General features: G+C 52.7%; 1 protein-coding gene and 1 long non-coding RNA gene across 3 annotated transcripts; one reads left to right on the forward strand and one right to left on the reverse strand.

Moving 5' to 3' along the window:
• Positions 1 to 8,582: 8,582 nt before the first annotated feature.
• LOC307060046 lies at positions 8,583 to 10,927 on the reverse strand. The gene is made up of 3 exons (XR_013811143.1): positions 10,733 to 10,927; positions 10,020 to 10,286; positions 8,583 to 8,708 (listed from the first exon to the last, which is right to left on the reverse strand). It is a non-coding gene; the product is annotated as an uncharacterized lncRNA (long non-coding RNA).
• On the forward strand, positions 9,879 to 16,747 carry PPIF (peptidylprolyl isomerase F; the record flags this gene model as incomplete). 2 transcript variants are annotated; one of them, XM_079714188.1, is made up of 6 exons in its annotated part: positions 9,879 to 10,067; positions 11,275 to 11,305; positions 11,834 to 11,941; positions 13,663 to 13,779; positions 14,319 to 14,394; positions 15,729 to 16,747. In XM_079714188.1, the coding sequence occupies 6 exons, from the start codon at positions 9,879 to 9,881 to the stop codon at positions 15,862 to 15,864; spliced, it is 657 nt and encodes a 218-aa protein (XP_079570314.1). In that variant the 3' UTR covers positions 15,865 to 16,747. The 2 variants fall into 2 exon arrangements, with proteins under 2 accessions (XP_079570314.1, XP_079570315.1); XM_079714189.1 differs by having other exon boundaries at positions 11,834 to 11,922; positions 13,683 to 13,779.
• Between the last annotated feature and the right edge of the window lie 10,274 nt (positions 16,748 to 27,021).

Raw genomic sequence — 27,021 nt, forward strand, 5'->3', positions numbered from 1 at the left:
GCTGCCGTAGCACCCCTTCCACACTTAATCAGTCTTTCGCAGGGATTGTGGCTCAGGGGTGGATGTGAGAATGGATTCAGAGGTCAGCAGCCTGGGCCAACCCCACGCCTTGCAGACAGAGATCTGAGCAACGCCTTCTCGTGGCTGCCACATGAGGCAGTCAGGAAGGGAGGCTGGGCCACAGTGGAGAACCACAAAAAAGCACAAGGCATTAGGGGTAAATGATGGACCGATGCACAAGACTGATGGTGCTAAAATGATATCCCATAGCTCTCGTGGACATTTCTTCCACAACTTCCAGTGAGTTCAAACATCCTTTTTCTTATGATTACTGGCCATTTCTATTTTGCAGCTTGTGACCAGCCTAATCATTTCCTCTATGTGTTTTCTGTTGAGATGCTAACGTATTTCTCGTTAATTTTCATGAGCAATTTTTCTCTTAAAGTTACACATACCACATTGATATTTTCCCTGGTTGTTTGAAAGCTCTTTAATCATGTCATGGATAGGAATTCTGGTCCACAAGCCCACGTATGCAAGATACACAACTAAATTTACTTGTCTATAAGTTAATTTCTTTTTTCAAGCTCCTATTTTGGCCCAAATGTTGGAAGCAATCAGGAATTTGGGGAAGACCCTTCCCCCATCCTTTCTCTCAGCATTGCCTCTAAGTTCCTGGAGGTTACAGAGTGTCAAAATAGGGGTCAGGGCATCTGTCAGAGCTGTCTTTGCTGATCCCTTGGTGTCTACTGACACCCTTATTTCCATCTGACTCTTGTCCATGCCCTACCACGATCTCCTCATTCAACTACAAGACCTCCAGGTCTTCAGGCTTACTGCATCACTCTGTGCTCTCTTGGGTCTCCCCAGGAAATATCTTCATTGCTCCTCATGCCACACCACGGCTGGAGGAGGGCTGGGGGACTCACTTGCTTGGACACACCCAGTCCTAGACCCACCAGGGAAAGGGGAGCCTGGGTTCTCATTCCTTTCTTGGACTCAAGAAACATGGCTCAAAATATCCCTGCTTCCGGATTCTCCAAGCTCATCTGCAGGTTCTCATGTCCCTCCACGGGTCTAACTTACTTGCTTCCCCTCCATAGCCTTCCTCCTCCAGCCCCTAGAGTCCCTTGTTGGTTGGGGGTGGATCAAAGTCTTGTGGAAAGACTGGATGAGCAATCATGCACATTTTCTAAAACAACAGGCTGTGTCCTGAGGGTTTTTGGAAACCTCAAAGCCAAGTATTGATTTTTTTTGTCATTATTTCTGAAGACTGTCTGCCCCAAAGCATGGAGGGAAAGGACAGCTAGAGATACCTGGGAAAGAAATAGAAGTCACTTTGCCCCAGCTGTGCCCATGGTGCCTTTGGCAGGGCAGATGTTTAAAGTATGCATGCCTCAAAAGAGTTCTGTATCTTTCTTTATGGTTCCTCCCATCTGCTTCTTTGCTTCAAAACTTTTGACCATTTTGAAACCAGTAACCATACGCCAGGATTCTCTTCTGCTTGTTATGGTTTCATGTTACATGTTACTCACCAACATGCCAATCAATGAATTGGAGGTTGCGCCCTGCTCTTTCTGCTCCCCCTAGCTGCTCCACTTTTGGGGTCTAAATCGCAGAGTCTCAGAATGGAACAGAGCCTCATGGGTTATACCTGGTCCACCAACCACCCTGAGTAGGACTGCTCTCTGTGGCATCTCTCCAGTCACGGGGAGTTTACTACTTCAAAGGATCATTATGTGATATCACTGATTGATAGAAAGCTTTCTTGTCCCCAGTCTGGCTCCCGCTGGTCCAGCTTCAGGCCAAGGGAGCCCCACTGTGTTCTCTGTCTGTGACAGTCCTCATCACTCTGGAGATGGCATCGGACCCACCCCATCCTCTAGTGAACAGCCTTGCCAGGGCTGTCCCCTTGATTCCCCAGGTCCCCTGCTCTACTTCCTGGCTGCGTCTTCTGCTGAATTTGTGGGGCCTGTCCACGTGCAACTGAGGCCGACACTGTGATCTCCTGATGTGCTCGGGCCAGCCCAGTACCAGGGCATGTGATACTGACACACTGTCTTAGGAACACAGCCTGCCAGTTTATCAATTTTCCAAGCCCCTGCTCATCTAATATCTGAGATCTTTGTTACATAAATTGAGGCCTCTCCCAACCTGACCTGCACCTGCTGACCTTTTGTACTAAAATTCAGTGACGATGGAGATTAGTTCTGGAATTAGGCTGAGTTGGGCCAAATACAGGCTGCTCAGCCACTTAATGCAAGAGAAGGTCCTGTAACCTTGGACAGCTTTCATAACCTCTGCCAGCTTTGGAGACCTGATTTTTTTTTTTTTTTTTTTTTTTTTGCGGTACGTGGGCCTCTCACTGTTGTGGCCTCTCCGTTGCGGAGCACAGGCTCCGGACGCACAGGCTCAGCGGCCATGGCTCACGGGCCCATCCGCTCTGCGGCATGTGGGATCTTCCCAGACGAGGGCACGAACCCGTGTTCCCTGCATCGGCAGTCAGACTCTCAACCACTGTGCCACCAGGGAAGCCCTGGAGACCTGATTTTTAAAAAGCAGTTACACTAGTACCTGTTCTTAAGGGCCATGGGAGGATTAAGAAATAATGTAGAGAATTCCCTGGCATTCCAGTGGTTAGGACTCTGAGCTCTCACTGCCAAGGGCCCGGGTTCAATCCCTGGTCAGGGACCTAAGATCCCACAACTGAAAAAAAAAGAAAAGAAGAAAGAAAGAAAAAAGAAATAATGTAAATTCTTACCATGTGCAGTTTATTGAGTGTGCAGTAAATGATGGCTATTCTTACTGTTATCAAGCATCTAAGACTATAGTGCTCATCTTAATTGGAAGAAAAAACCAACACTTGGCATCAATGGTGGGCAATCTTGATTGCACAGAGGGTAAGAGATGTTGATTCAAAGGGATTCATTGAAATGGAGGAGGAAGAGGTATCAATGTTAGTAAGTAGAGACTGAGGGTCAAGCCAATAGATTCAAGAAAATTAAACAGGTCAACAGGAGAAACAAACAGACCAGAAAAAGGAAAAGGGACTACAGAATTGCAGGCCTCTTTGTCTCCTTGCAGCCATAGAGCAGAGATCAGAGCTCAGACAAGGTCTGCCCAAGCAGCATCATAGTCCTGGCAAGGGCTCAAGTCCCATCTTTGGGGAACCTGGCAGTGAGGGCCCCTCCTTAGGATAATGATGCCAACCTGGGCTGGTCAACACAGGTGGGGGTGGGTTGTGCATGATGGCTAACCTGGACTTCCTTGGCAAGCTCTTGAGTCCTGCCGATGGCTCCTTTTCCTGCTGACTCTGGGCAGGGACTGCGTGAATAAACTCTGTGCCCGTGTTTATACATTGCTCACCTGTGCTAGTGGACGCCAGCCCTGCAGGACTGAAAGCCAATGGTAGATACTCTAGGGCAAGAAGGCCCAGCCAGTGGGGGGACAGCATAAGCTTTGAAGTCGGCGAGACCTGGGGTCAGATCCTGCTCAGCCACCTGTTATCCGTGTGGCCTTGAGTAAGTCATTGGCTCCCGCTCAGGCTTGGAGCTGTCACCACCACATGGGGACAGAAGCCTCTCCCTTGCGGAGTTATCACAAGGTCTAGATGAGATTTCAGGTCTAAATCACCAAGCACAGTGTCAGGCTAGCTAGAAGAAAGGCTGCATGGAAGGGATGGTATCTGGCATAATTCACCTAAGAGGTGCCACTTGCAGCCCACCAACTCCTGAAGGAAGACACACAGCCAAGAGGAACTGGGAAGAATTCCAGTCTCCACTTCACACTAGTGTGACCTTGGAGAAATCGTTTACCCTCTCTGGACGCCTATTCCTTCATTTGTAAGACAGGGATAATCCCGGATTTGCAGGTTCCTCCTGAGGATTGGGGCGGTGTCTAGGAAGTGCTTAGTTCAGAGCCCAGCACGGAGTCATCAAGTGAGGTACCGTTCCTTCCCCGAGGCCACCGGGATGCCCTGGCCAAACCGCAGCTCACGCCCTCTCACCGAGGGCTTCCTCCCAGCTCCCTCTCTCTCTCTCAGGCTTCAGGCATTCTCCTTCAGAGGAATGAGACAGAAACAGCAGCCCAGGGAATTCCCTGGTGGTCCAGTGTTAGGACTCCATGCTCTCACTGCCAAGGGCCCAGGTTCGATCCCTGGTTGGGGAATGAAGACCCTACAAGCCGTGCAGTGTGGCCCCCAAATTTTTTTAATTAAAAAAAACCCACGGCTTCCCTGGTGGCGCAGTGGTTGAGAGTCCGCCTGCCGATGCAGGGGACACGGGTTTGTGCCCCTGTCCGGGAAGATCCCACATGCCGCGGAGCGGCTGGGCCTGTGAGCCATGGCCACTGAGCCTGCGCGTCCGGAGCCTGTGCTCCGCAACGGGAGAGGCCACAACAGTGAGAGGCCCACGTACCACAAAATAAACAAACAAACAAATAAACAAACCCCAAAAAACAAAACAGCAGCCTGGTCCACATCCTCACCAAGACCTGTCAGGCCTGTCTCTCAGGGCCGATTGTCCCTAACTGTGCCCGTTAGGTCTTTGCCAAGAGCTGCTGGTGACACAAGCCTGCTGAGATGGCAGGTCAGTGCCGGGCTCTGTGTGGAGCAATGGGGTCGGAGCTGGGCTTTAAAGGGCCCTGGCTGGGTGCAAGGTGCTACAGGTATTATCTGTCTATTAGTTATCTGTGCTGCACAGCACATGACCCAACACCGAGGGGCTTAAAGCAACAAGCATCTATTATGTCAGGCTTTCTGTGGGTCAGGTGTTTGGGCGTGGTTTAGCTGGGTCACCTGGCTCAAGGTCTCTCGGGAGGTTGTAGTCAAGGCGCCAGCTGGGCGGCAGTCACCCCAGGGCTGCCCAGATCACAATGGACAGTAGGTACACTCAGAAGTGTGTTTCCTCAGCTCCACTCTGTGACCAGGTGGCTGGGGGGTGAGCCCTGTCTTGCCCTACTGGTTGCTCCCCAGGGGCCCACAGCAGCCTGGATTGCACAGGTGAACTTTATTATTATTTTTTAAATTAATTAATTAATTAATTAATTTAGTTTTGGCTGCGTTGGGTCTTCGTTGCTGCGCGCGGGCTTCTCACTGCGGTGGCTTCTCCTGTTGCAGAGCGTGGGCTCTAGGCGCGTGGGCTACAGCAGTTGTGGCGTGTGGGCTTCAGCAGTTTTGGCACGTGGGCTCACTAGTTGTGGCTTAGTTGCTCCGCGGCACATGGGAATCTTCCTGGACCAGGGCTTGAACCTGTGTCCCCTACATCGGCAGGTGGATTCTTAACCACTGCGCCCACCAGGGAAGCCCTGCACAGGTGACCTATAACGCCCAGCTCGACTCTGAAGAGGAGTTTCTCCAGACCTCCCTCTTGAGGCCTCTCTCTGCTCACTGTGCCCACCACCACCCTGGGCGTTGAGAGAAACCTCCCCTGCCCACCTCTTCCTGACTCCCACAATGCTCTGCTTCAGACCATGCTCGGGACCAGACACACCCATATTTCCTGGAAGCAGCAGAGGGAGGCTGATGCATTGAGAATGACTTCGAGAAGCCTGGGAATGCCTCGGGGGAATTCTCCCAGAGAGTGACGTGATCACGGTGGCCTGTTAGCAGGCTCTGGTTCACTTTTTGGGTTCTCACCCAAGAACCTCTCTTCTGGGCTCCCTGTTAGCTCCCCATGACAAATGCTCTCCTGGACCCCAGTTCCCCAGATGGAACCAAGAGAAATGAAGTCCAAGGCCTCCTACCTAAGGCACATTGTCCCAGGGACAGACACTGGCATTGATCGTTCATGAAAACCCCACCCCATGACCACAGCAGGGCCTCCTTCACTCCCAGCCCCTCCTGGAAGCCTCTTCAGGACCCCTGTAACTTCATACCCTATGACAACCACCACATTCACCCCTGCCCAGCACACGGGCAGCCTGGGAGAGGCAGGAGGTATTCTGTATCTGAGGGCAAAGCTCAGGCCCGGCATTTAGCAGGTGCTCTGAAAACATGTCTGCTGAGTGAATCTTGTAGAAAGGGCCCTGGCAAGTGTGAAGAGAGGGGTTTGACCACAGTTCCAGTACTTTGAGGCTGTGTGACCATGGGCAAGCTCCTGTCCCTCTCTGAGCTTCAGTTCTCTCATTTACACAGTGGAGATCAGAGCTTATAAACTATTGGCTCAGAGGCCCTAGCTAGGTTGTAAATATGTTGTTTAGGGCTCATTCAGGGTTTCATTTTATTTTAAAATGAGTTCCCAACATTTAAATGTTGGGAGATTTCCACTAAACATAATGTTTTTAGTTTTTATTGAAAAATGAAAAGATTTGGCTACACTGGACCCATTGTCCACATACAAAAATTGACTGGCCTGGGCAGGAGCTGCCCCTTTAATTGTGGTGTTTGGACACAGTACCACGTCCACTTATTCCCTACAGTCTTGCCCAGCATGCTTCACCCCAGTGTATCTCTGCCTGGCCCCGACAGGTATCTGAGTTTGCAACCCTGGATGTCAGCATGACCTGACTGTTCTTTGGCTCTGTGAGGCCTAAAGATGGCATTACAGGGTCCCTGAGTGATGAAATCCATTAACACCCTGGATGAGAAGCCACTTGGGCTGAGTGGAGAGAAACTGCTGTTTCTGAGGATGACAAAGAGTCTATAAATAGCCATAGAGGCTGAGTGGTGACACTTACCCCATCTCACCTGGGGATGGGCATGTTTCAGTTCATGGCTCAGCCCAGAGACAGTCCTTGCTCCTGATGCCACTGAGGTCAGCACAGGTAGAAATGATTTCACAGCTGAGCCTGTGGGGGAGGTGGAATTTTCTCTGGCTCAGGCAAGAGGGAGTGATGATGTTTGATTTTTCAAAGAGGGTAGAAGGTGTAACATGGTGGTGATGAAGGATTGTACCATCCATGGCTCCCCAGTACTATCCAACAATGTTAGACCTCAGCCTGGCCTTCAGGATTCTCTGTGATTGCCATGCCCCTTCCCCTGCCAAGCTGTCAGCTCATGGTCAATACTGTAGCCTTTCTTTGAAGATGGCCTGACCTCTCCTAGCTCTGGGCTGGCTTTGGCTTATTCCCCCTCTGGAATCTCCTCTCTGCATCTTTTTGTCTCTGCCCCTCAAATGCAGTTGTCTCCAGGCTGACCCCCTAGGCAGAAACAATTTCCCCTGTCCCCTGAGTTCCACAGTCCCCCAGCTAACTCAGTTTCTATCTTGTGTCATCTGTCCAAAGGTTTGTCTCTCTTGCCCTCCCCACCCTGTCCCAATTACCAGCTCCTCAACGATATGACATATGCAAACCCTGATGCTGGAGTCAGACAGATTCCTCCCAGCTCCAACGCTCTGCCCTTGGGCAACTCACTCTCCAGCTCTTGGGGCCTTGCTTCCCTATCTGTACAATGGAACTGCTTCTCAGGCTGCAGTGGAGAACAGCCAAGCTAAGGGCTAGGCAAGGGCTTTGGGAACTAAAGTGGTTACATGAATGAAAGCAGCTCTTCCCTGGGTTAGGGCTGCTCATACTCCACTGGGTGGGAGATAAACTGAGGCCCTCCAGGAGCCAGCTTGAGAGACAATAGGGGACCACTCATATATTTGGCATAGCTAAGGGCTATGTGAGCCGAGGGCCTGGAACTGATATGTGGGGTGATTCCTCTCTTCCTCTTTTGAATCTGCAGTAGGCACTGATACAGGGGAGTATCTGCGAGATGTGCTGAGGGCCCAGATGGGGCAGGGAGCAAGCCAGCTTCCAACTCAGGCCTGTTCTACTTCAGGGCACAATCACGAAAAAGGAGAAGTCATTCCCCATAACAGAGTGAGGCCCTGTCCTGGGTTGGGACCTGGGGAGCATCTGGGCTCCAGGATGCAGCTGGAGTATCAATGAGTGCAGGCCCCTCCTGGGCCAGGAATAGAGAAGGGGACTGCGGAATTCCAGAAAAGGGTCAAGCCAGCATTCTCATGAGGTTAAGAGACTTTGACCCCTTGAATTGGCTTGGGTCAGCGTTTTGCTTCCTGACCCCTTCCCAGGAGTCAATTCAGAGTCTGGGGCACATCAGTTTAGAGCTGGTCCCAGCTGAAGCCCACCTGATTCCAAGGCCCAGACCCTACCCTCTTCTCTGGCCCCTCAGAACTCTGAGCCCCTGCAGCTGAGGCCCATTACTGTCTGAGCTCCAAACCCTGAGCAAAGACCATCTAGACGGGACTTCCCCGGTGGCACAGTGGTTAAGAATCCGCCTGCCAATGAAGGGGACACGGGTTCGAGCCTTGGTCTGGGAAGATCCCACATGCCATGGAGCAACTAAGCTCGTGGGCCACAACTACTGAGCCTGTGCTCTAGAGCCCGTAAGCCACAATTACTGAGCCCACGAGCCACAATTACCGAGCCCACGTGCCACAACTACCGAAGCCCTCGTGCCTAGAGCCCATGCTCCACAACAAGAGAAGCCACCGCAATGAGAAGCCCACGCACCACGACAGAGTAGCTCCCGCTCACTGCAACTAGAGAAAGCCAGCATGCATCAACAAAGACCTAATGCAGCCAAAAATTAAAAAAAAACGACACATACACACACAAAAAATGACACACACACACACACATAAAAGAATCAGAGGTTTAAAAAAAAAAAAAGACCATCTAGACTCTGTCCATCACTGATGCTCATGGCACAGTACTTAACAGCTGACAAAGTCCTCTCTCTTGTTCATTTTATCCTTGGAACAGACCTGGAAAACAAGCAAGGTAGGGATTCGCATCACCCCCTATTCTGCAGAGGGGAAACTGAGGTCCAGAATGTCTGGAGGACTGGCAGAGGCTGGCTGCGGAGACTCCAGGGTTCCCCTACCTCTAGGCAGTGCCTTCCTCTCTCTGGGCCTCGTTTGCACATATGGAGAGTGCAGGCGTTGGCTCGGATGCTCTCTCAAGTCCCCTGCCTGTCATTCATTTCCTGTGGGCCTCCCATGCCCCCAGGCCTCTGGGAAGCCCGCCTCAGCATGTAGGGTAAATCCCCCTCACTGTGGTTTCTCCCGCTCAGTTCTCCTTCTCTTCCTGTCTTGCCTTCTTGCTTTTCCTTGGACTGGTCCCTGTGCTATGTTATCTGCAGGTGCAGTTTTGGGGTGAGTGGGGGTGGGAGGGGAGCTAGCAGCTATCTGTCCTGGTTGCTGGGGATCAGGGCTGTCAGTCTATGGGGTCGGGGAGGAAGAGCCAGACCCAGTCCTGGTGGAGGACTGGAGGCCTGGTAAGAGCACGACAGGCCCAGGCTGAGTCTGGAAGAGGGACTGGTTTCTAGAAGCATCTGGAGACAAGCCCAGGATAGGACAAGGAGGCCTGTGGTCACCATGGGAGGTGCCTGCCTGCCACCTCTCGTTCTAATCCCGCTTCTCATCTCCACCTTTCTTTGACTGACTCTCAGTGCCACAGTCTCTCCTTGTCCGCCTGTCTGTCTACAGGGCCTATGGGGCGAGGAGCAGTTGTACAAAAGTCTCAAATGTAGACTTTTGTTATATTCAATGAAAACATATGGATGCTCGTATTTTGGAGTTAACCACGTTTTAGCATTTTCCCTTTTTTCATCTATTGGGACCCTCGTAAAATGAAGCCGGCCTCCTTTTGCGAAGTCTTGTCTGCCCCTCAGGTCTCTGGCCCTGGTTGGGGGGTGTTCAGAAGACTTCACGCCCCACCACCCCACCGGCCGGGCTGAGCTGCCCGCTGGGGCCAGCAGGGGGAGCCCGCGGTCAGGCCGGAGGGGGCGGGATGGAGGCGGGGCCACGAGGCCGGCTGGGCCAATAAAGGAGGCGGCACGCCGCCGCGGTTAACTCGGCCCTTTGGGCGCCCGTGACCCTCGCTCCTGGAATCTCTGCTGGCCCGTGGCTCTCCCGCCCGGACCCGCACCCACGATGCTGGCGCTTCGCTGCGGCCCCCGTCTGCTCGGCCCCCTCTCCGGCCCGCGCTCCGCGCACCTGCGCCTACCCGCGGCCCGCGCTTGCAGCAGCGGCTCCCGAGACCCGTCCTCTTCCTCCCGGAACCCGCTCGTGTACCTGGACGTGGGCGCCGACGGGCAGCCGCTCGGGCGCGTGGTGCTGGAGGTGAGACCACCGGACAGGACCGTGCTGGACTGGGCGTGGGGGACGGTCGCGGAAGAGCTCTGGACCCCGGGCCGGCGGTGTGCCTGCCTCGCTGAGTGACCTTGCTTCCTGCTCCTGGGCTCTGGGCCTCAGTTTCCCCATCTCTAAGGAGGGGCATCAGATTGGTCTCTCCAGGCCTCCCCTCAGAACTTTGGACTAGTGGAGGCGGGAGGGAGGCCCCTGTGGAGGAGAAAGCTCAAGGTCAGATCGTAGGCTAGGAGGGCCCGTCCCGCTGGCCGGGGTCCTGGAGGGGCTCTGAGACTTAACGGGGCGGGATCCTAGGCCTGGAGCTTCGAGGTGGGTTTCGGGGGCCTCCGGGGTCCGGGCGGCGGGCCCGGCTGGGCGCTCACACTGTGACCCTTGCAGAAGGCGGAGCGGGCCCCAGCCCCGCCCTCGCCATCAGGCTCTCGGTGTAGCAAAGGTGGTTTCAGGCCGCCTCCTCTCCCAGCAGGGCGGCTGGCCCAGCCTTGGGCTCCAGCCACCAGAACCGGCCTAGAGCTCCTGGAGTCGGGCAGTGTGCTCGGAGCTCATCGCCGCAACTCCATCCCCAGCCACCCTTCCGAGGTGACACTCTGCGTCTGCCCTGGCTCTTTGGGCCTTTTTGAAAAACAAAGCAAGAAACATACCTAGTAGTCCGGAAGGTAACAGAAGAGAAGCTTCGGTGTAGCCTTCAAGCCCATTTTGAACAAACGGGCCTCAGTTAAGCCTCAGTTCACTCTTTATTTTAAAGGTTCGGTGCCAGTGTGGCTCTTGCAGCTGGGAGTCGAGGCAGGCTTAGATGGGACTGCAGCCTCCCCTTTCCCCCACCCCTCCTGCCTCTCTCTGAGCCTCGGTTTCCCATCTGCCCATTGAGGAGCTTGGACTGGCTCCTCCGCAGGGCCCTCTCTCCAGGCCTTGAGCCTCTGATGCTTTGGGCCCAGCTGAAGTGGCTCTGCCAGTTCTGCCAGTGTTGTCATCTCTTCTGACAAATTAGGAAATCGAGGCTGCCTCCTCCCAGCCTGGAGTTCAGGAAGCAGCTGGCAGAAATGATAGCTGCTTAGATGGCCTCCCACGGAGGGCTGGGAGTGACAGGAATGTGCTTTCCCCATCTCTTGGGCCACCGTGCGGGTTGGGTCCCTCTTTCACCTGCCTCTGGACTGACCGTCTTGTCCCTCTTCTCTCTCCACAGTTGAAGGCAGATGTCGTCCCAAAGACAGCAGGTAAGACAGGGCCCAGGGCCTTCTGAGTCCAGTCTGGATGGAAGAGAGAGGGGCAAGGCAAGGTGGGTGGGTGGTGAGAGGAGTCGGGGCATGAGAACCGTGTCCAGATGGGAGTTCCACGTGTGGCCCAGCTGCTGAGTACCCTGGGGCAGCCGCTGGTCCTCTCTGAGCCTTAGGGTTGGCCCCGCCCACGTGTCCAGTAGCAGCCTCAGAATCAGGAGAAGATACACATACATTTCCTCTGGGACAACTTCCTCCCTCCTGGTGCCCGACGGGGCAGGCTGGTGGGTTCGCAGCCCTTGCTTGGACTCCCTGCCCTGCTGACCCGGTGCTGGAACAGGCAGGAGCATGTGTTCTTGCCACAGTGCTCGGACACTGAAGTCAGGGCACCAGATGACTTGTCCCAGGTCACACAGCCAGCGCAGACCCAGGGGCGGGGGGTCGGTAGAGAGGGCACTACCTGGAACAAGTTGTGGCCCCTGGGTTGAGGCCTGGCCCTGCTGACCTGCCTCTTCCTTCAACCCTCAGAGAACTTCAGAGCCCTGTGCACCGGGGAGAAGGGCTTCGGCTACAAAGGCTCCACCTTTCACAGAGTGATTCCATCCTTCATGTGCCAGGTAGCGGGGGCCTCTCCCTGTCTTGGGTTTCTCTTCTCTAAGTGGGGATAGTGACGGGAACGCCTCGAAGGATTCTCATGAGGGTTAACCAGTGTGCATGTGCCTGGAAAGTACTGAATGGAGGGCAACTGCGGTCACTCGCTCGGCCTGTCCTCTTACTCCGAGAGGCTGGAGCTTTTCCTGGCTGCCACAGAGCCTTCCCTGCCCCAGGAGTTAAGCAACAGGGCAATCGTTAGGACGGCCCTGCCTGGCGGGGTTGGGAGAGTGAAGCAGTGGAAGGAGAACGGGCATCGGAGTGTGGATGTGCTCAGGGTTAGATCTGAAGGCTTTGGAGGACCAGCATATTCAGACAGTCTCTGCCCATGCCCCACAGTGTGTCCCACTGAGCACTTGGCATGGGAGATAAGGATAGAGAGGAGGAGGAGGGAGGAGACTGGGCATAGGCAAGAACACACAGGTCTGGACTTGGAGCCTCTTTCCAGCGAAGGGCATCTTTCTCGGTTAAATGAGGCTGTTCTTTAGTCACGTGTTCTGCCTCTTTTCAAAAGCATTAGTTTTGCTGTGTCAGATGTTTTGCAGGTAGATGTTGAAAGCAAGAACTTCCCCCGGGGCCAGGACCCGATCTATGCTGGGGGTTGTCCTGTGTGAGGTCAGACCCTGCTAAGACAGGGGCTAGTGTCTGAGGCCAGCAGACCTAGAGGCAGGGGCATAGATGTCATGACCTCTTTGAAGTCCTTTCAGCCTGGAATTCTCCTCCCCCCTTCCCTCCACCCCGATCTGGTGGCTGTCATCACATTGTGGTGAGTGGCAGTGGGTTGAATGTGACAAATTCAGGGAGGGGTGAGGGCTGTGGCTGTGACAGGCCTGGCCCCGCCCCGTGGCTCTCAGCTGCAGCAGCTCCCGGTTCTGCCCGAGGCTGTGGGTGAAGCAGGAGCTGAAGTGGATGTCCCAGCCGGGCTAGGGTCTTCCTGGGAACCGCAGCAGGCAAGGGCAGAGACTCCAAAGCTGGAGGGCTCTCGGAGGCATGGGATGGTAGCACCGGGACGCCCAGGCCAGGGATTTGAATCATCCCTCTCTGGGGACACATTGGCATTTGGGGATGCTTCAGCCGGGCAGGTCAGGTCACCCGTGTCGCCTGAGGATCCCATCTCAGGAAATCAGCAACATGACCATAGCAGGGGGCCGGGGCTCTGCTGCAGCTGGCAGCCCCTGGGCTCTTCTGGCCGTGGCTCCCATGGAAGCCTCAGACGAGCTGTGAGGAATGACGCCAGCCCTGGGTGGGCTCTGTCCTGGGCCTGGTGAAGGGGAGATGCTGGGGCGAGGAGGGGGACTCAGTGTAGGGAACTGGCTCTGCTGGCTGCTGCCGCTCCCCACAGACCACATTTGGGAAGGAGGGTTCCTGGTTTTCTCCCTATTTACCCTCCAAGAGTTGTGGGTAGAAAATTCTAGGTCACTAAGAAGCATCTCGGAATGGCCGAGATTTTTTTAAGGATCATTTAAAAACTCGCTCAGACAAAAATGAATCATTCGGAAACCAGGGTAGTTATTGTGGCAGAAAATATCTAAGCTTTGTCTTATTGTTGCTTATTTTCCTTAGTATTGTATTAGTCCTTCTATCATTGGATGTTTTTTGACCTCTTTGCCTGAAGGCTTCCGGCTGGGTGGGCCGTGGGTGGGCTAGGGGCTGCATCCTAGCGCTGGAGTAACACCCCTCTGCCAGCTCTGATGGCGACGTCTCAGCCAATGCTCTGTGCTCGCAGGCCGGCGACTTCACCAACCACAACGGCACAGGGGGGAGGTCCATCTACGGGAGCCGCTTTCCTGATGAGAACTTCAAACTGAAGCACAAGGGGCCAGGTGAGTGCAGGTCGCCAGTCCCGGGGCCATGTGCCCTGAGCTATGACCCTGCCTCTGCCATCCCAGCAGGCCTGGAGGCTGCAACCTGATTGCCCCATATGATTGCTCCATATCTGATGTTGCTCCTTCCTTCAATGCTCTGGGTGGGCTTGTTGGGTTTTCCTAGAGCTTTTTCATTCTGAGCTCTCCGTTTCAAAACCAAACCTTCCTTTGAGAACCTGGGGGAGAGAGCCTTTAAGCAAAACCCCAGCATTGTGTCAGACCCAAGGCGCAATGTGGGAAAGTCTAGAGTTCAGGGCTGGGGGTCCCGCTCCAGCTCTACTGCTGAGAGCTTCCACGAGGCCCTTTTCTCCTGTGGCGGCAGAGGCGGACAGGCCCTGGGTGGGGAGCTGCGTCCTCTGGGCCCTGGTTCCCTCTTCTGAGCCCCAGGATCTTCTGGCTCAAGCATCCTTGATGTGGTTTTCCCCATCTGCTCATCTGAGTGACTCCCGTGTGAGATGCCTCCTGGGGCAGCCTGGTCATCCTGATTGTGTTTGCAGGTGTCCTGTCCATGGCAAATGCAGGCCCCAACACTAACGGCTCCCAGTTCTTCATTTGCACCATAAAGACAGACTGGTGAGTTGCTTGCTCCTGGCTCCAGGCCCTCTGGGAAGATGGGGTGGCCTTGCAGCTGGAGGGGGAAGCTAGTTTGAGGCTGGACTCTGCTGTGGGACAGTAGCCCTCACCCAGGCTGTGTGTCTGTATGAGAGAAGGAGAAAGTTTGTGAAAGGACTGAGGGAGAATTTGGGTTATTCTTGTAACTCTCTTTATTAAGCTTCCCATTGTTGCTGTCAGCTGGAGTTTTCTCAGCGTGTTTTGTGCGCATGTGCGCGCACACACACACACACACACACACACACACACACACGAAAGGATTCTTTTACCAAATATATTTGTGAAATGCTGCGGAACATACTAGGCCTCAAGATGGCCTGTGGCAGAAACCTGTTTTCTTGCTTTAACCTGCTATTTCCCTGGCTTACTTGACCTTGGAATGCACCTTGGAAAATGCTGCAGGAGACGTTTGGATATCACACCGGATTTCTCATCAGGCATTAGCATGGGCCTGCAAATAGCTACCAGCCCCTTAGAGCCCTCTTTCCCAATGCCCTTGTATTTTAGGGATGTTTCCCAGGTAAATTTTCCACTACCTAGTAAGTTTCTCTGCCCAAAGTCCCCTGTGTCCTAGCCCTGAGACATCTCAGGGAGATGAGGGGACAGCAGCTGGCCTGGAGCTAAGACTAAATAAAGCACATTTCCAAGGACTTCAGGGAGACCTGGGTAGTGGGGGATGCTAGTGGTCTCTACCCTCCAAGCCAGAGGGACATGGATGTCAGGGTGGGCAGGTTGTTGCTGGCTCTGCCTGCCCTCCTTCCGTGGAACCCCTGGTGGATCCTGAGGTATAACCAGTTTTGGCCTTGCTGGCCCTAAACTAAGCTGCCTTTTAGATTCTTGGGACTGTCTCAGATAGAGCTGCTTGGGACTCGCATAGGTTCACCACACGTATTATCTTGGCTCTCACCTCAGAACTTATGACTGTTAAGATAGTTCCATTTACACAGACCTCTTATTTCTTCAAAGTAGTTCAATATCCCTTTATCTCCCTGTGCAGAAAGAGAATAATTCACTTTTTGTAGGTGAGGTTCCCAGGATTCAGGTTAAGTGGCCTGGGGTGAGGTCACACAGCAGGTGAGGCAGAACATAGCCTGGGAGGGAGCCGTCATCTGATGTGTTCTGGGGGGCTCAGCAAGGCTCGATACCTGAGCTGTGAGAGGTGGGGCCAGCTTTTCAGTGTGGGCTCCTTTCAGAACTGCTGTTTTTGGTAAATAGTCCCATGACCAAAGGGCTGTGACCCTGGGTGACACTGCACCACCCTCGTTTCTGCGTACCTGGCTCACCTCTCCTCGCAGGCTGGATGGCAAACATGTTGTGTTTGGCCATGTCAAAGAGGGCATGGATGTCGTGAAGAAAATAGAATCTCTCGGCTCCAAGAGTGGGAAGACATCCAAGAAGATTGTCATCACGGACTGTGGCCAGGTGAGATAACCTGCCATGGCCAGGGCTCTAGGCCAGTGGCAGCTGCTGGCAACAGTGAGTTGACTCACCCAGGCGGCCGCCTCGGGCTCCCAGCGCAGGGGCCCCTTGGAGTTGCCTGTGCTCGCTCCACCTTCTCTGTGCTTCCGGAAGGCCTCTCAGGAATGTCAGACCTCACAGGACCCACCAGGCTGCTTCCCCAGTGCCTGATCTTCCCCAGCGCCCTGTTTCTGGACACCCATCATGGACACTGTGTCACTGCTCCTCGTCTGGCATCTCCTGTGATCGCCTGGCCCAAGTTCACCTGTGCCTTGGACGTTGAGGGTGGTGATGGGTTAGCTTTGAAGGCAGTTTCTGCCTTTTCCTTGACCAAGGGGGAAAGCCGGTTGCTGTAAAGGGCTGTAATAGCTGTTTAATGTCGTCTTCCTAATCGGAATAATTTAGCAAGACTCCCTGGAGCTGGAGCTGTGGCACTAACTACTCCAGGCTGTGGTGTGACCTGAAATTGGTGGCACAGGCCACGAGCTTGGCCTTTGGAGCACAGTCTGAGCGTTTGTGAAGGTCCCACGGCTGAGGCCTTTTATCCCAGTCACTGTGAATCCCATTGGTTTGCTGTTCTTGTGTTTGGGGAGAGTCCATGGGGGTAGAATCAGCTGAACCCGGGGACAGACCCACTGCGAGCTGTGCCTAGTCAATGTGAATTCCCACATTGAAAACAGAAATGACTTGTAAGTGCCTTGTGCTCTGGAAGGAAGTCAGTGGGTATTCCCTGGTGGGCTTTGATTTCTTCTGTGTGTCTTTTAAATTATATCTACTGATTATATACACAATATACTTCTGGAACATTTCTTTGTGTTCACCTTGAATGTGAAAATAAATCCTGTTTTCTATAAAAGACTGGGGTCCGTGCTTTAGGAAGCAGTGTCTGTAACAAGTATTTGGAGCTGACGTTTATTGTTACCACTGTCACTCAGTGCTCCACGGAGGGCCTTTCCGTGGACTCTCAATCCCCCCAACAACCTATGAGGGTATTCTCATCATCCTGTGTAACAGACAAGGAAATGGACTCAGACAAACTCTCTTAGCGTTCACAGCCCATCAGAGCCCTGGTGCCGTCTCTGGGTGACAGAGCCTCAGTTTTGCTCAGCTGTATAATGGGGTAACAGTGCCCATCTCACAGGGTGATAAGGGTCAGACGTGATCTGTGTAAAGTGCACAGCACGGGCCCTGGCACATGGTCTTAATAAGCCTCTGGAGTGACGAGGACAATATTTCCTGTGTGTCTGGGTCTTAGAGGAGGATGAGCTGTGATTATCTCGGGCTAGATGTGGACTTTACTACCTCGATGTGCCGTTTAAATTTGGAGTTAAGTTACAGGTGTTTCTGAATTCACAGGGAGAGCAGATTTGGGGGTGGGAGGAGGGCTAAAAATTTCCTTAAACAGCCAAGGGAGGCACAGTCCAAATACCAGAAGAACCACAGTGTAATTAGCATTGCCTCACATTGGAGTTCCCTGAGTCTGATGATATGTGGTCACAGGTCCTTGAAGGCATTCTGAGGTCACAGTGGCTGGACTTGGGTCATCTGGAATATGGGGTTCCCTGAGTTAGGTGAGGTCACAGGTAGATGTAGTCACTCTGGGGTCATGGCTGGAGTTGGGTCATTGGAGTCATGGAGAGTTTCCATGAAGTCAGATCAGCTACATGGGTTGGGAACTCAGCTGGCCTAACAGTTTTCAAACAGTTCTCAAGAGCCTTGGAGGTCCTCAGGCACGGGCCCCTGAATCCCCTTTGAATCATCAATACCCTCTGTTTTCTAAAAGGGATTTTATTTGAAGAATGGGATCCTAAGCCAAATAATAATGGGTTGTTGCTCGACCCTTCCAACCAACATTTTACAGACGGGTAAACTGAGGCCTCGAGAAGGGACATGGTTGCCCAAGGTGACCCCGTGAGTCAGTTGGCAGAGCAGGGGCTAGAACCCCGGACCTGCCAGTCCAGAGGGTTTTCTGTTGGAGGCCTTTTGGGATGCACAGACCCCTTTGTCCTCAGATCACATGTAGTCAGAGCTCTTCTGAAATCTGAGGTCAAAGCCATGATTTTGGTCCCTGTGGAGTTTCCTCTTGACCTCTGGGGACTCTAGGGAGCCAGTGGTGCTGTTGACAAGTGTGAGGGTCAGCTCCTTGAGGTGTGACCCACTGGCCCCCTGGTGACTTCTGAGGGGTCTCAGGGTCACAGAACATGTGGGGCATGTGTTTAGTTCACAGAGCATTTCCTTTCCAATGAGGAGGAAGCATGTGTGTGTGCGTGTGTGTGTATGTGTGCGTGTGTGTGTGTGCACACGCATGCGTGTGTGTGTGTGTGTGTGTGTGTCCGTCCGTGCAGAGGAGTCTAGTGTGGGCTAGCGGAAGAAAGAATACAGGAATTTCCTAAAAACAGTTTCCTGAAGGTGGGGTTGTTCTCTGCAGTTCTCTTCCAGAACTCTTGCACAAGGGCCTGAGCCTGGTCTTACTACATAAAGCTCCTGCCTGTGTAATATACAGATAGGATATTGACTTGTTGCTGGTACACGGTGCCTAATGCATGAAGGAAGCAGTGAGTCATACACGTGCTCTCACGGAATCATGTGTGACACCATGTAAATTCACAATGTGTTTAAATATCTGAAATAACATTTTTATGAGACAACATGATAGCTTTTCAAAATGACTTCACTGAGGTATAATTTACATACAATAAAATTCACACATTTTAAGTGTGCAGATCAATCACTTGACAAATTCATACATTGAGTAACCACCACCAAATTAAGTTATAGAACATTTCCATCTCTCCAGAAAGATACCTCTGTGCCTGTTCCCAGGAAGCCACTGATTCTATCACTGTAGATTAATTTTGCCTGTTCTAGAACTTTGTATAAATGGAATCCTATAAGATTTACTTTTTGTGTCTGACTTCTTTCGTGTAGCATGTACGAAGACGTGGGAGAATTTAACACACTTCTGGGCTTTATAGAATGTTGCTCCATGAAGAGGAATGTCAGTAAATGTTTCCAAGGTCTGCTAAGGCCTAAGGCAATGCTTCTCCTAGGAATCATGCGGTGCTGGGAAAGCATGCAGATTCCTAGGCCGTGGCTGAGACCTGTTGAATACCAGTCTCTGAGCGTGGGATCTAGGAATCTGAATTTCCAAATAATAATAATTCAACTAAAGTTTAAGAATTTGAGTGTAGGCCAGAAGGGGCAAGATTGAAAAGGGAGACCACCAGACCACTCGAGTCATTGTTAACTTGCTGAAACATTTTTTGCTGGATGCTCCGCCACTTGTAAAAGATGCTTCACTTGAGGAGTCTGGCTGATAACTCTTGGGTGGTGGGTAGGGCACCCTGTGCAGCCCAAGCTTCGTGGGGGCTGGTGGGAAGCTGTGCTCTTCCATAGCTGCTTCCCAAAGCCTCAGCCTATGGAGAGGCCTTTCAGGGGTGGAGTTCCCATGGTGTAGCCCTCGGTTCTTCATTTCTCATCAGGAGGAGGGTCTGGCTTTTGTGGGCCCAGACTGGAGAACATTTCTCAATGAATAGCTCTGGAGGCCACGAGTCAGATCCATGTCCAAGGTCCACTGGAACAGGGTGGATAGAGAAAGTCTTGGTTCCATGCTGAGTGTTCTGATGGTTGCATATACCTGTGAATATACTAAAAAAACATTGAATTATATACTTTAAGTGGGTGAGTTGTATGACACGTGAACAATATCAATAAATCTGCTTAAAAACATGTGTTAGTAAATTCTCAGAATTCTTTGGGTGTGTAAGCTGTTTTTCTGGAGTCCTGTCCCTCTGGAAAATGCTGAGATTTGACCTCGTTGTTGAAGTGGTTTGGTGGGTCTTGGGCATTGCCTTTCAAAGCACCTGTCCCAGGTGAAGTTATCACGGTGTTTTTAGACAAAGAAGTCTGTTCTTCTCAGACACAGAAGGGAAAGCTACTTGAACAGGCAAGGGAGGAATGGAGTGACTGGAGGATTCAAGTTGTTAGTTTCATTTGGACCCAAACAGATGTCTCCATTATGAATTTCAGGATCCCATTCTTTCCCACTGATGCCCTTTCACACGAAAAACTTAGTGAGACTGTGAATTCAAATGATGTTGTAATTCGGCAAGCTACACAATTAAATTTTTGTATGATTTTAAGTGATTATCAGTCTACGGTCTACAAGAAGTGAGAGATGTTTTAGAGGTGTCATGGAAGCTTTCTGGTTCTCAGACCTTAACGTAAGCTGAGAATGAAAAGACATGAGTTTGTTATCTTCTTTTGGTAAACAATCAAGCATGCTCAAAATAATTCACCCCACACTATAGTCCTTATGGTCATTGATACTGCCGTAACTGTCAAGTGTACAGACACCTGGCCTCCCAAGGCACATGCTTCTCTTATCACCTAACCACAGGTGACAGCATGATTAATTGTGATGTCACTGCATGCCAAAAATTACCATCATCCCACTTCCAATTGGCAGGTAGTTCAGCCCTGCCTTCAAGCCCAAGGGCACAGCCAAACAAATCTCGAAATCCCATCTTTGTGGAGTTATCTCCTAGGACCACTGCCTGTGTCAATTCTTTGTTGATCAGGGTCCCGACAGGATACGGAAACAACAGAGTAATTCTAACAGGGAAAGTTTATTATCAAAAATTATTAACTGGGGCTTCCCTGGTGGTGCAGTGGTTGAGAGTCCGCCTGCCGATGCAGGGGACACAGGTTCGTGCCCCGGTCCGGGAAGATCCCACATGCGGCATAGCAGCTGGGCCCGTGAGCCATGGCCGCTGAGCCTGCGCGTCCGGAGCCTGTGCTCCACAACGGGAGAGGCCACAACAGTGAGGAGCCCGCATACTGCAAAAAAAAAAAAAAAAAAAAAAGAAAGAAAGATGTTAAAAAATTATTAACCCGCTTCCCCGGTGGCGCAGTGGTTGGGAATACACCTGCCAATGCAGGGGACGTGGGTTCGAGCCCTGGTCCGGGAGGATCCCACATGGCGTGGAGCAACTGGGTCCGTGTGCCGCAACTACTGAGCCCGTGTGCCACAGCTGCTGAGGCCCGCACACCTGGAGCCGGTGCTCCGCAACAGGAGAGGCCACCATGGTGAGAGGCCCACGCACTGCAGTGAGGAGTGGCCCCTGCTTGCCGCAAATGGAGAAAGCCCACGCACAACAAAGACCCAACGCAGCCAAAAATAAATAAATTAAAAAAAAATTATTAACCATAACATGGGTTAACCTACTAAAGGGAAACAAGAACTCTGAACAAAGTGTCTCTCCAGTGCCCTCTATTGATAAAGCTTAATATAATTCCAGGTGGTAAGAGAACTGCTACAGTATCACAAACAGGGCAATGAAGGGATTACAGTATCACAAACAGGGCAACAAAGGGAGGATTTAGAGCTAAAAGACGGACTCATAAGTGGTGGCATTGCTTTCTTAAACAATCTGACAAACTCTGCCATTCAATTAAATGTTTAGGCCACGTATATTTAACTTAATTATCAATATAGTTAGATTTAAATTGATCACCTTGCTATTTATTTTCTCTTTATCCCATATGGTTTTTGTTCCCTTCTTACCTTCTTTTGGATTGAGTGTTTTCCTCCCAAATGATTTCGTTCTACCTCCAGTAGTGACTTATTAGATTTAATTCTTCATTTTATATTTGTAGTGGTTTCTCTAAGATTTACAATATATAGTTTAACTTATCACAGATTACCTGAAAATAATATTGTACCACTTTACATATAGTGTAAGAATTGCTGGGTTAAATGCCAACTTCATGTTTACCGTTTTGAGGAACATCAAACTGTTTTCCAAAGTGGCTACAAAATTTTACCTTCTCACCAGCAATGTATAATCATTACAATTTCTCCATGGCCTCACCAGCACTTGTTATTATCTATCCTTTTCTTTTTTTTGGCCATGCCATGTAGCATGTGAGATCTTAGTTCACCGACCAGGGATTGAACCTGTGCCCCCTGCAATGGAAGGGTGAGGTCTTAACCACCAGACTGCCAGGAAGTCGCTATCTATCTTTTTGATTCTTGACATCAAAGCAGTATCTCATTTAGGTTTTGATTTGCAAACCCTCAATGACTAATGATGTTGAGCATCTTCTCGTGTGTTTATGGACACATGAGAAGATGCTCTTCTTTGAAGAAATGTCTATTCAGATTTTTGCCTGTTTCTAAGTGGAGTTATTGGTATTTTTATTGTTGAGTTGTAAGAGCTCTTTATTTATTTTAGATAAAAGTCCTTTATCAGATATAGGACTTGCAAATATTTTCTCTCATTGTGTGAGTTGTCTTTTTACTTTCTTAAGGGTGTCCTTTGAAGCACTGTTTTAAATTTTGATTCAGTCCAATTTATTTATTGTTTTCAAGATGACCATAGGCTTGAACTCTATTTCAAAAAATAAAATATAATGTAAAATCGGTTCCTTTATGGAGAGTTCTGGAGCTTTCTTCAACTGTTCCTCCCCACAATTGTCAAAGTGCTCACCAGGCCCCAGGCCTAAAAGAGGTTTTGGGGCTCTCAGGTCCCCTCCCTGCACCAGCCCCCAAACTTCATGAATGACATCACAGCAGCTCATAGGCTCTGTCAACCCAGTGTGGAATCACAGATCCGAGGAACTGTTGGAGTGAAGGATTCTAGGTGGAGCCCATTGCCCCAGTGGGTAGGTGGAGAAACTGAGGGCTGGGGAGGGGGTGTGAACAGGGATGTGATCAAAGGTAGTGGCTTGAGACTTGTCAAGTCAGACCCTAGCTCTCCTGACCCCAGATCTTCCTACTGCACCAAACAGAAAGGTGATTAAGAAAAAAAAAAAAAAAGAATTGATTTTTAAAAACAAGAATGCCCATACTCTTCAATAGGGAATCGATAAATACATTACCTAACAAAAGAGTACAATCAGCTGTTAGTCCAATGAAACAGATTTCTGTGCTAACAGGGAAAGATGATGATGAGAACAAAGCAGGTTACAGAACGGCATGTCAAGTATAATCCTGTTAGGTTAGTGTGTGTGTGTGTGTGTGTGTGTGTGTGTGTGTGTGTGTATACATTAAACACAAATATATTTGTACAAACAAAGACTAGGGAAGGATATGGCCAAACTCTGGACAGTGGTGTCTCTGGGGGAGGTTCGGCTACGGAGAATTTTCACATCCTACTTCCTATTTTTGTGTTGTTTCCATTTCACATTGTGCATGTGTTATTTTTATAATCAAGAAAGGAGAACCCAGATATTACCACTTGACAGTTTTACTCAAGTAAAGGTGCATGAGGCCTGGATAGCACTGTGCTGGGGAGATCAGGACTCATTTCAGGTTTGGGAGCAAAAAAAAAATTCCCCTTTTGTACCCTATGTAGGCTTGCCGCTAGCAGGAAGTCGCAGTTCTCAGATTTAGCCACCAGAGGGCAGCAGGGGACCAGCCGATTCCTGGGAGAGGAAAGCTGTGGGATTTTGAGCTGGCAAGGATGTCGGTCGGAGGAGAGAGATCTGGGCCAAACTGTTTGAAGAAGTCTCCACCGTGGGGCGGGGCTGGGTCAGGTTCCCAGGGAGAGGAGGACCAGTTATATGCTAGGCAAAGGTCCCTTGCTGCAGCACAAGAGGGAAACAGGCAGAAACCTAGTCAGAGCTGAACTAACATGATGTGGGTGCCCGGAGAGGGAGGGGAAAGGCCTACAGGCCAAGGACCAGACAGATCAAAGGCCCTTCCTGGGGGCAAGGCGCAGGCTCCTCATCTCCTGCCACCTGGTTGGGATGAAGTTTCCAGAATGCATGGCTCAAGGGCCTGATAAGTAGGAGGCAGAGGCAGAGAGAGAATCATGGGGGGTTGCGGGGAGAGGGAGGCCGCAGGAGCTGGGGGGCAGCATTTCAGAGGCAGCACAGGCCCAGGGGACTGGCACCCCTCCATGAACAGTGCAGTAGCTAAAAGCTCTTAAGCGTGTCCCAGGTGTTTAATCGTGACAGTGACCCTCAGGGGGTGGGCAGGCAATACCATTCCCATTGTACAAGGGAGGAACTCGGGGCTCAGGGTGGGAGGCGACTTTCTCAGCTCAGGATGACAGCTGATAAGTAGTGAAGCTGCAGTTCAGTGTCCAGTCCATCTGACCCCAGAGCCCTTGCCAGGATGGGAACGGGAAGGCCGAGATGGAGGTCACGGCAGGTGCCATGATCCTGGATGAACAAGGCAGGACTTGGACCCAAATTGCCCCACAGGCTACAGAAGCTGGGTGTGGAGGGGCGGTGGAGGCTGAGCCCTGACCTCCAGGAGTGACCAGAGAGGGAGGGGGGATGTTGAGCAGGTGATAGAGGAGGGTGCTGTTCAGCTCCCAGGGTGGAGGGCTCGGGTGGGAGAAAGACCCCCTTCCTTTCCTGGACCAAGAGGGAGGATGTGGAAGGGGGACAGGCCTGAAGACAGGGCTCCAGCGGGGGAGGGCCGAGCGCCAGGGAGAGAAGGCACAGGTGTCCGGCCTGGCTCGCCCTGGAGGCAGTGGAGGTAGGAGCTGGGCTCCCCCTGCAGCTGGGAAAGGGACCCCCTGGGACGTTTTCAAGGATAGAGGTGGAAGGGGGTTGGGGGCTGTGTTGGGGGGCTCGGCTTGAGTTCTAGCTTCTGCACAAGCCCACAGTAACCACCATGGAGCCTGCACTAGGTGGTTATTGGCTCTGGGCTACCATAGGAAAGCTGGCGGGCTCGGCTGGGCAGGTGTGAGGGGCCCAGGGAATTGGGGGCTGAGGGCAGGCGAGCCCCGCTGGGTGGCTGTCTTGGGCGGGTGGCACAGCTGCCAGAGGCAGGGACTAGGCCCTGGGCCTGACACTGGGGGGTGAGGGGTGGGAAGTGACGCTGGGAGGGGGCACAGGAAGGGGCTCTGCTTCTCTAGCCGCGTGATCGTGGACAAGTCACTCAACCTCTCTGAACCTCGGCTTCCCTCTCTGTGAAATGGTACTCATCCCAGCACCCAGCTCACAGGGTCGTGGTGAAGATCAAGAACGATCATGCATGTAGGTCACAGAGCACAGCAGCTGGCACGCTGGGCGTTGGCCAGATCTCACCCATTTATTCCACATTTAACCCTGCGGTGCACCAGGCCACATTGGCACTGCAGACGCATGGACGGTGGGGTGCTGGGAGTGTGCGGGGACGGGTCTGGAGGCCCCCTCCGTTACCTTGCCCCCGCGCACCTCCCTGGCCTGGCTCCCTTGAGCTCGTCTCCCGCCCGGAAGTGGAACACACACACGTAGAAAGTGTCTCCTCTCTCAACACCATGCGGGAGGCGGGCCAGGGAGCCTATGGGGTGGCGTTTGGATGCCTGACCTTGGGGAGCTTGTGGGGAGCCAGGGTCCAGCTGTTTGAGGGCAGGCAGGGGCCTGACTCCCCACCCAGGCCCCTAGGAGACGCCCCTAGTGCTTTGCTGAAGGCCTGAGAGCGCTGGTGGGAATCCACTTGGAGTCTCTGGTGGGGATCAGAAAAAGCACAGAGCGTGGAGATGGGAGGGTGCAGTGGAGGACCTGTCTGCCAGTCTGGGGCGTTAGGGCCTTCCCTGGACCTCAGTTTCCCCACCCGCCATATCGGTCTCTGCCCTGGCTCCTGCCGGGATTGTTAGGAGCACACACACAAGGCCAGAGGGACAGGAGAGACTTGGGCCTATGGCTAGGGCCCAGGGCAGAAGCCCGATGACAGCGGGAGATGGGGAAAGGAGAAGCAGCCAGCACAGAGCCTTCGCTGCAGCCCGGCATCCGCTGCAGCCTGCAGTGTGTCCCGATTGCTCCAGCTCACAGGTAAGGACACGTTCCAAGAAGGTGGTGGTGCTAGGAGCCTTGTCTGGGCTCCACGAGGGGCCCTTGAGTCCCCAGGGGTTTTGGTGCTGAGGTGGGAGAGGGCGTGGTGGTTGAGCCCACATGCCTCCCCCTCCACCCACCCCAGATCTGAGGGACTGGCCAGTCTCCCCTCCCCGTGCCTGGTTCCTTACACCAAGGCCTTCATGGGCTGGAGCTGCCTGTCCCCCCAGACCACCCCCACCCCTGGGGCCCTCACTCCTTGCCCCACCTTTGCAACTGTGGGCATAGCGTGCTGCCTGGGGCCGAGCCCCAGCTCTGCCTCTGAACCACACACGGCACTGGGAGGTAAGAACTCAGGGTTCAAATCCTGTTCCTCCCACTGGGTGACAAGGGAGCGCCCCCCCTCTGGAGGCCTCAAATGTGGGGTTAGGACTGTGGAGGACACCAGCTTTGAGGAGGGCAGGCAGGGGTGGGCCCAGAGCTGGGTCCTCCCCTCTGGGTCCCCCGACACCCCTTTCTGCAGTGGACTCCACTCTCTCTGCTCTCAGCCGCTGCCGGCTGCCCCTGGACATGGACATTAGGTCCAACCGGAAATCCTTCCTGTCCAGGGGAATTACTGGTCTCCACGGCTGCAGATGTCGAAATGCAGGCTGTGTTTGCCTTGGGTTTGTTTTCTTTCCACGGAAAACAAAACAAAACAAATACGGGTGCATGCACACGACACACAAGGGCAGAAAATCGAATATTAACCTTGACACCTCAGCCCCAGCACAGGGGGTACTCAGCCAGTGAGCAAGTGAACAAGGTCCCTGGGTTGGCGGCCTGGCACCCCCTAGGATGCCCTGGGTGACCTCTGGCCAGAGCCACAGACAGTGGGAGCAAGAGATCCACAGCCCCTGGCCGGCCACCCGCCAGCCAGGTGCCAAGCTGTGTGCTGGGCCTTGTGTTCACTGGGCCGGCTTATCCGCACAGTATCCCGGCGGAAGCCGGCGCTCAGAGAGGCCAGGGACTCTGCCCAGGGTCGCCCAGCCAGGGGAGGCAGGGCTGATCTGGAAGCCGGCACCGTGGGGCACAGGCCACTGAGACAGATGGGCTCCGTGTCCTCAGACCTGTACCAGGAGCGCAGCCCTCCCTGGGCTGTGGATGGAGAGGCCCTCATGGGAGTGATTTTTCTCTCCCCCGCCCACTCTGCTGGGGTGGGTCCCCTCTCTGCTCACTGCTTGGCTGCACTGACACCCACTTGCGCTCAGGCCACCTCTGGCCCTGCCTGCCGTTTCATGCAGCCTGAGGCCAGGCACCCGGAGGTGAATCCTTCCTTTGTGCCAATAAGCAGGAAAGGGCTTGATGGCTTCCAGGATT

The sequence above is a fragment of the Hyperoodon ampullatus genome, assembly GCF_949752795.1.
Source record: "Hyperoodon ampullatus genome assembly, chromosome: 1".
Lineage (NCBI taxonomy): Eukaryota > Metazoa > Chordata > Mammalia > Artiodactyla > Ziphiidae > Hyperoodon > Hyperoodon ampullatus.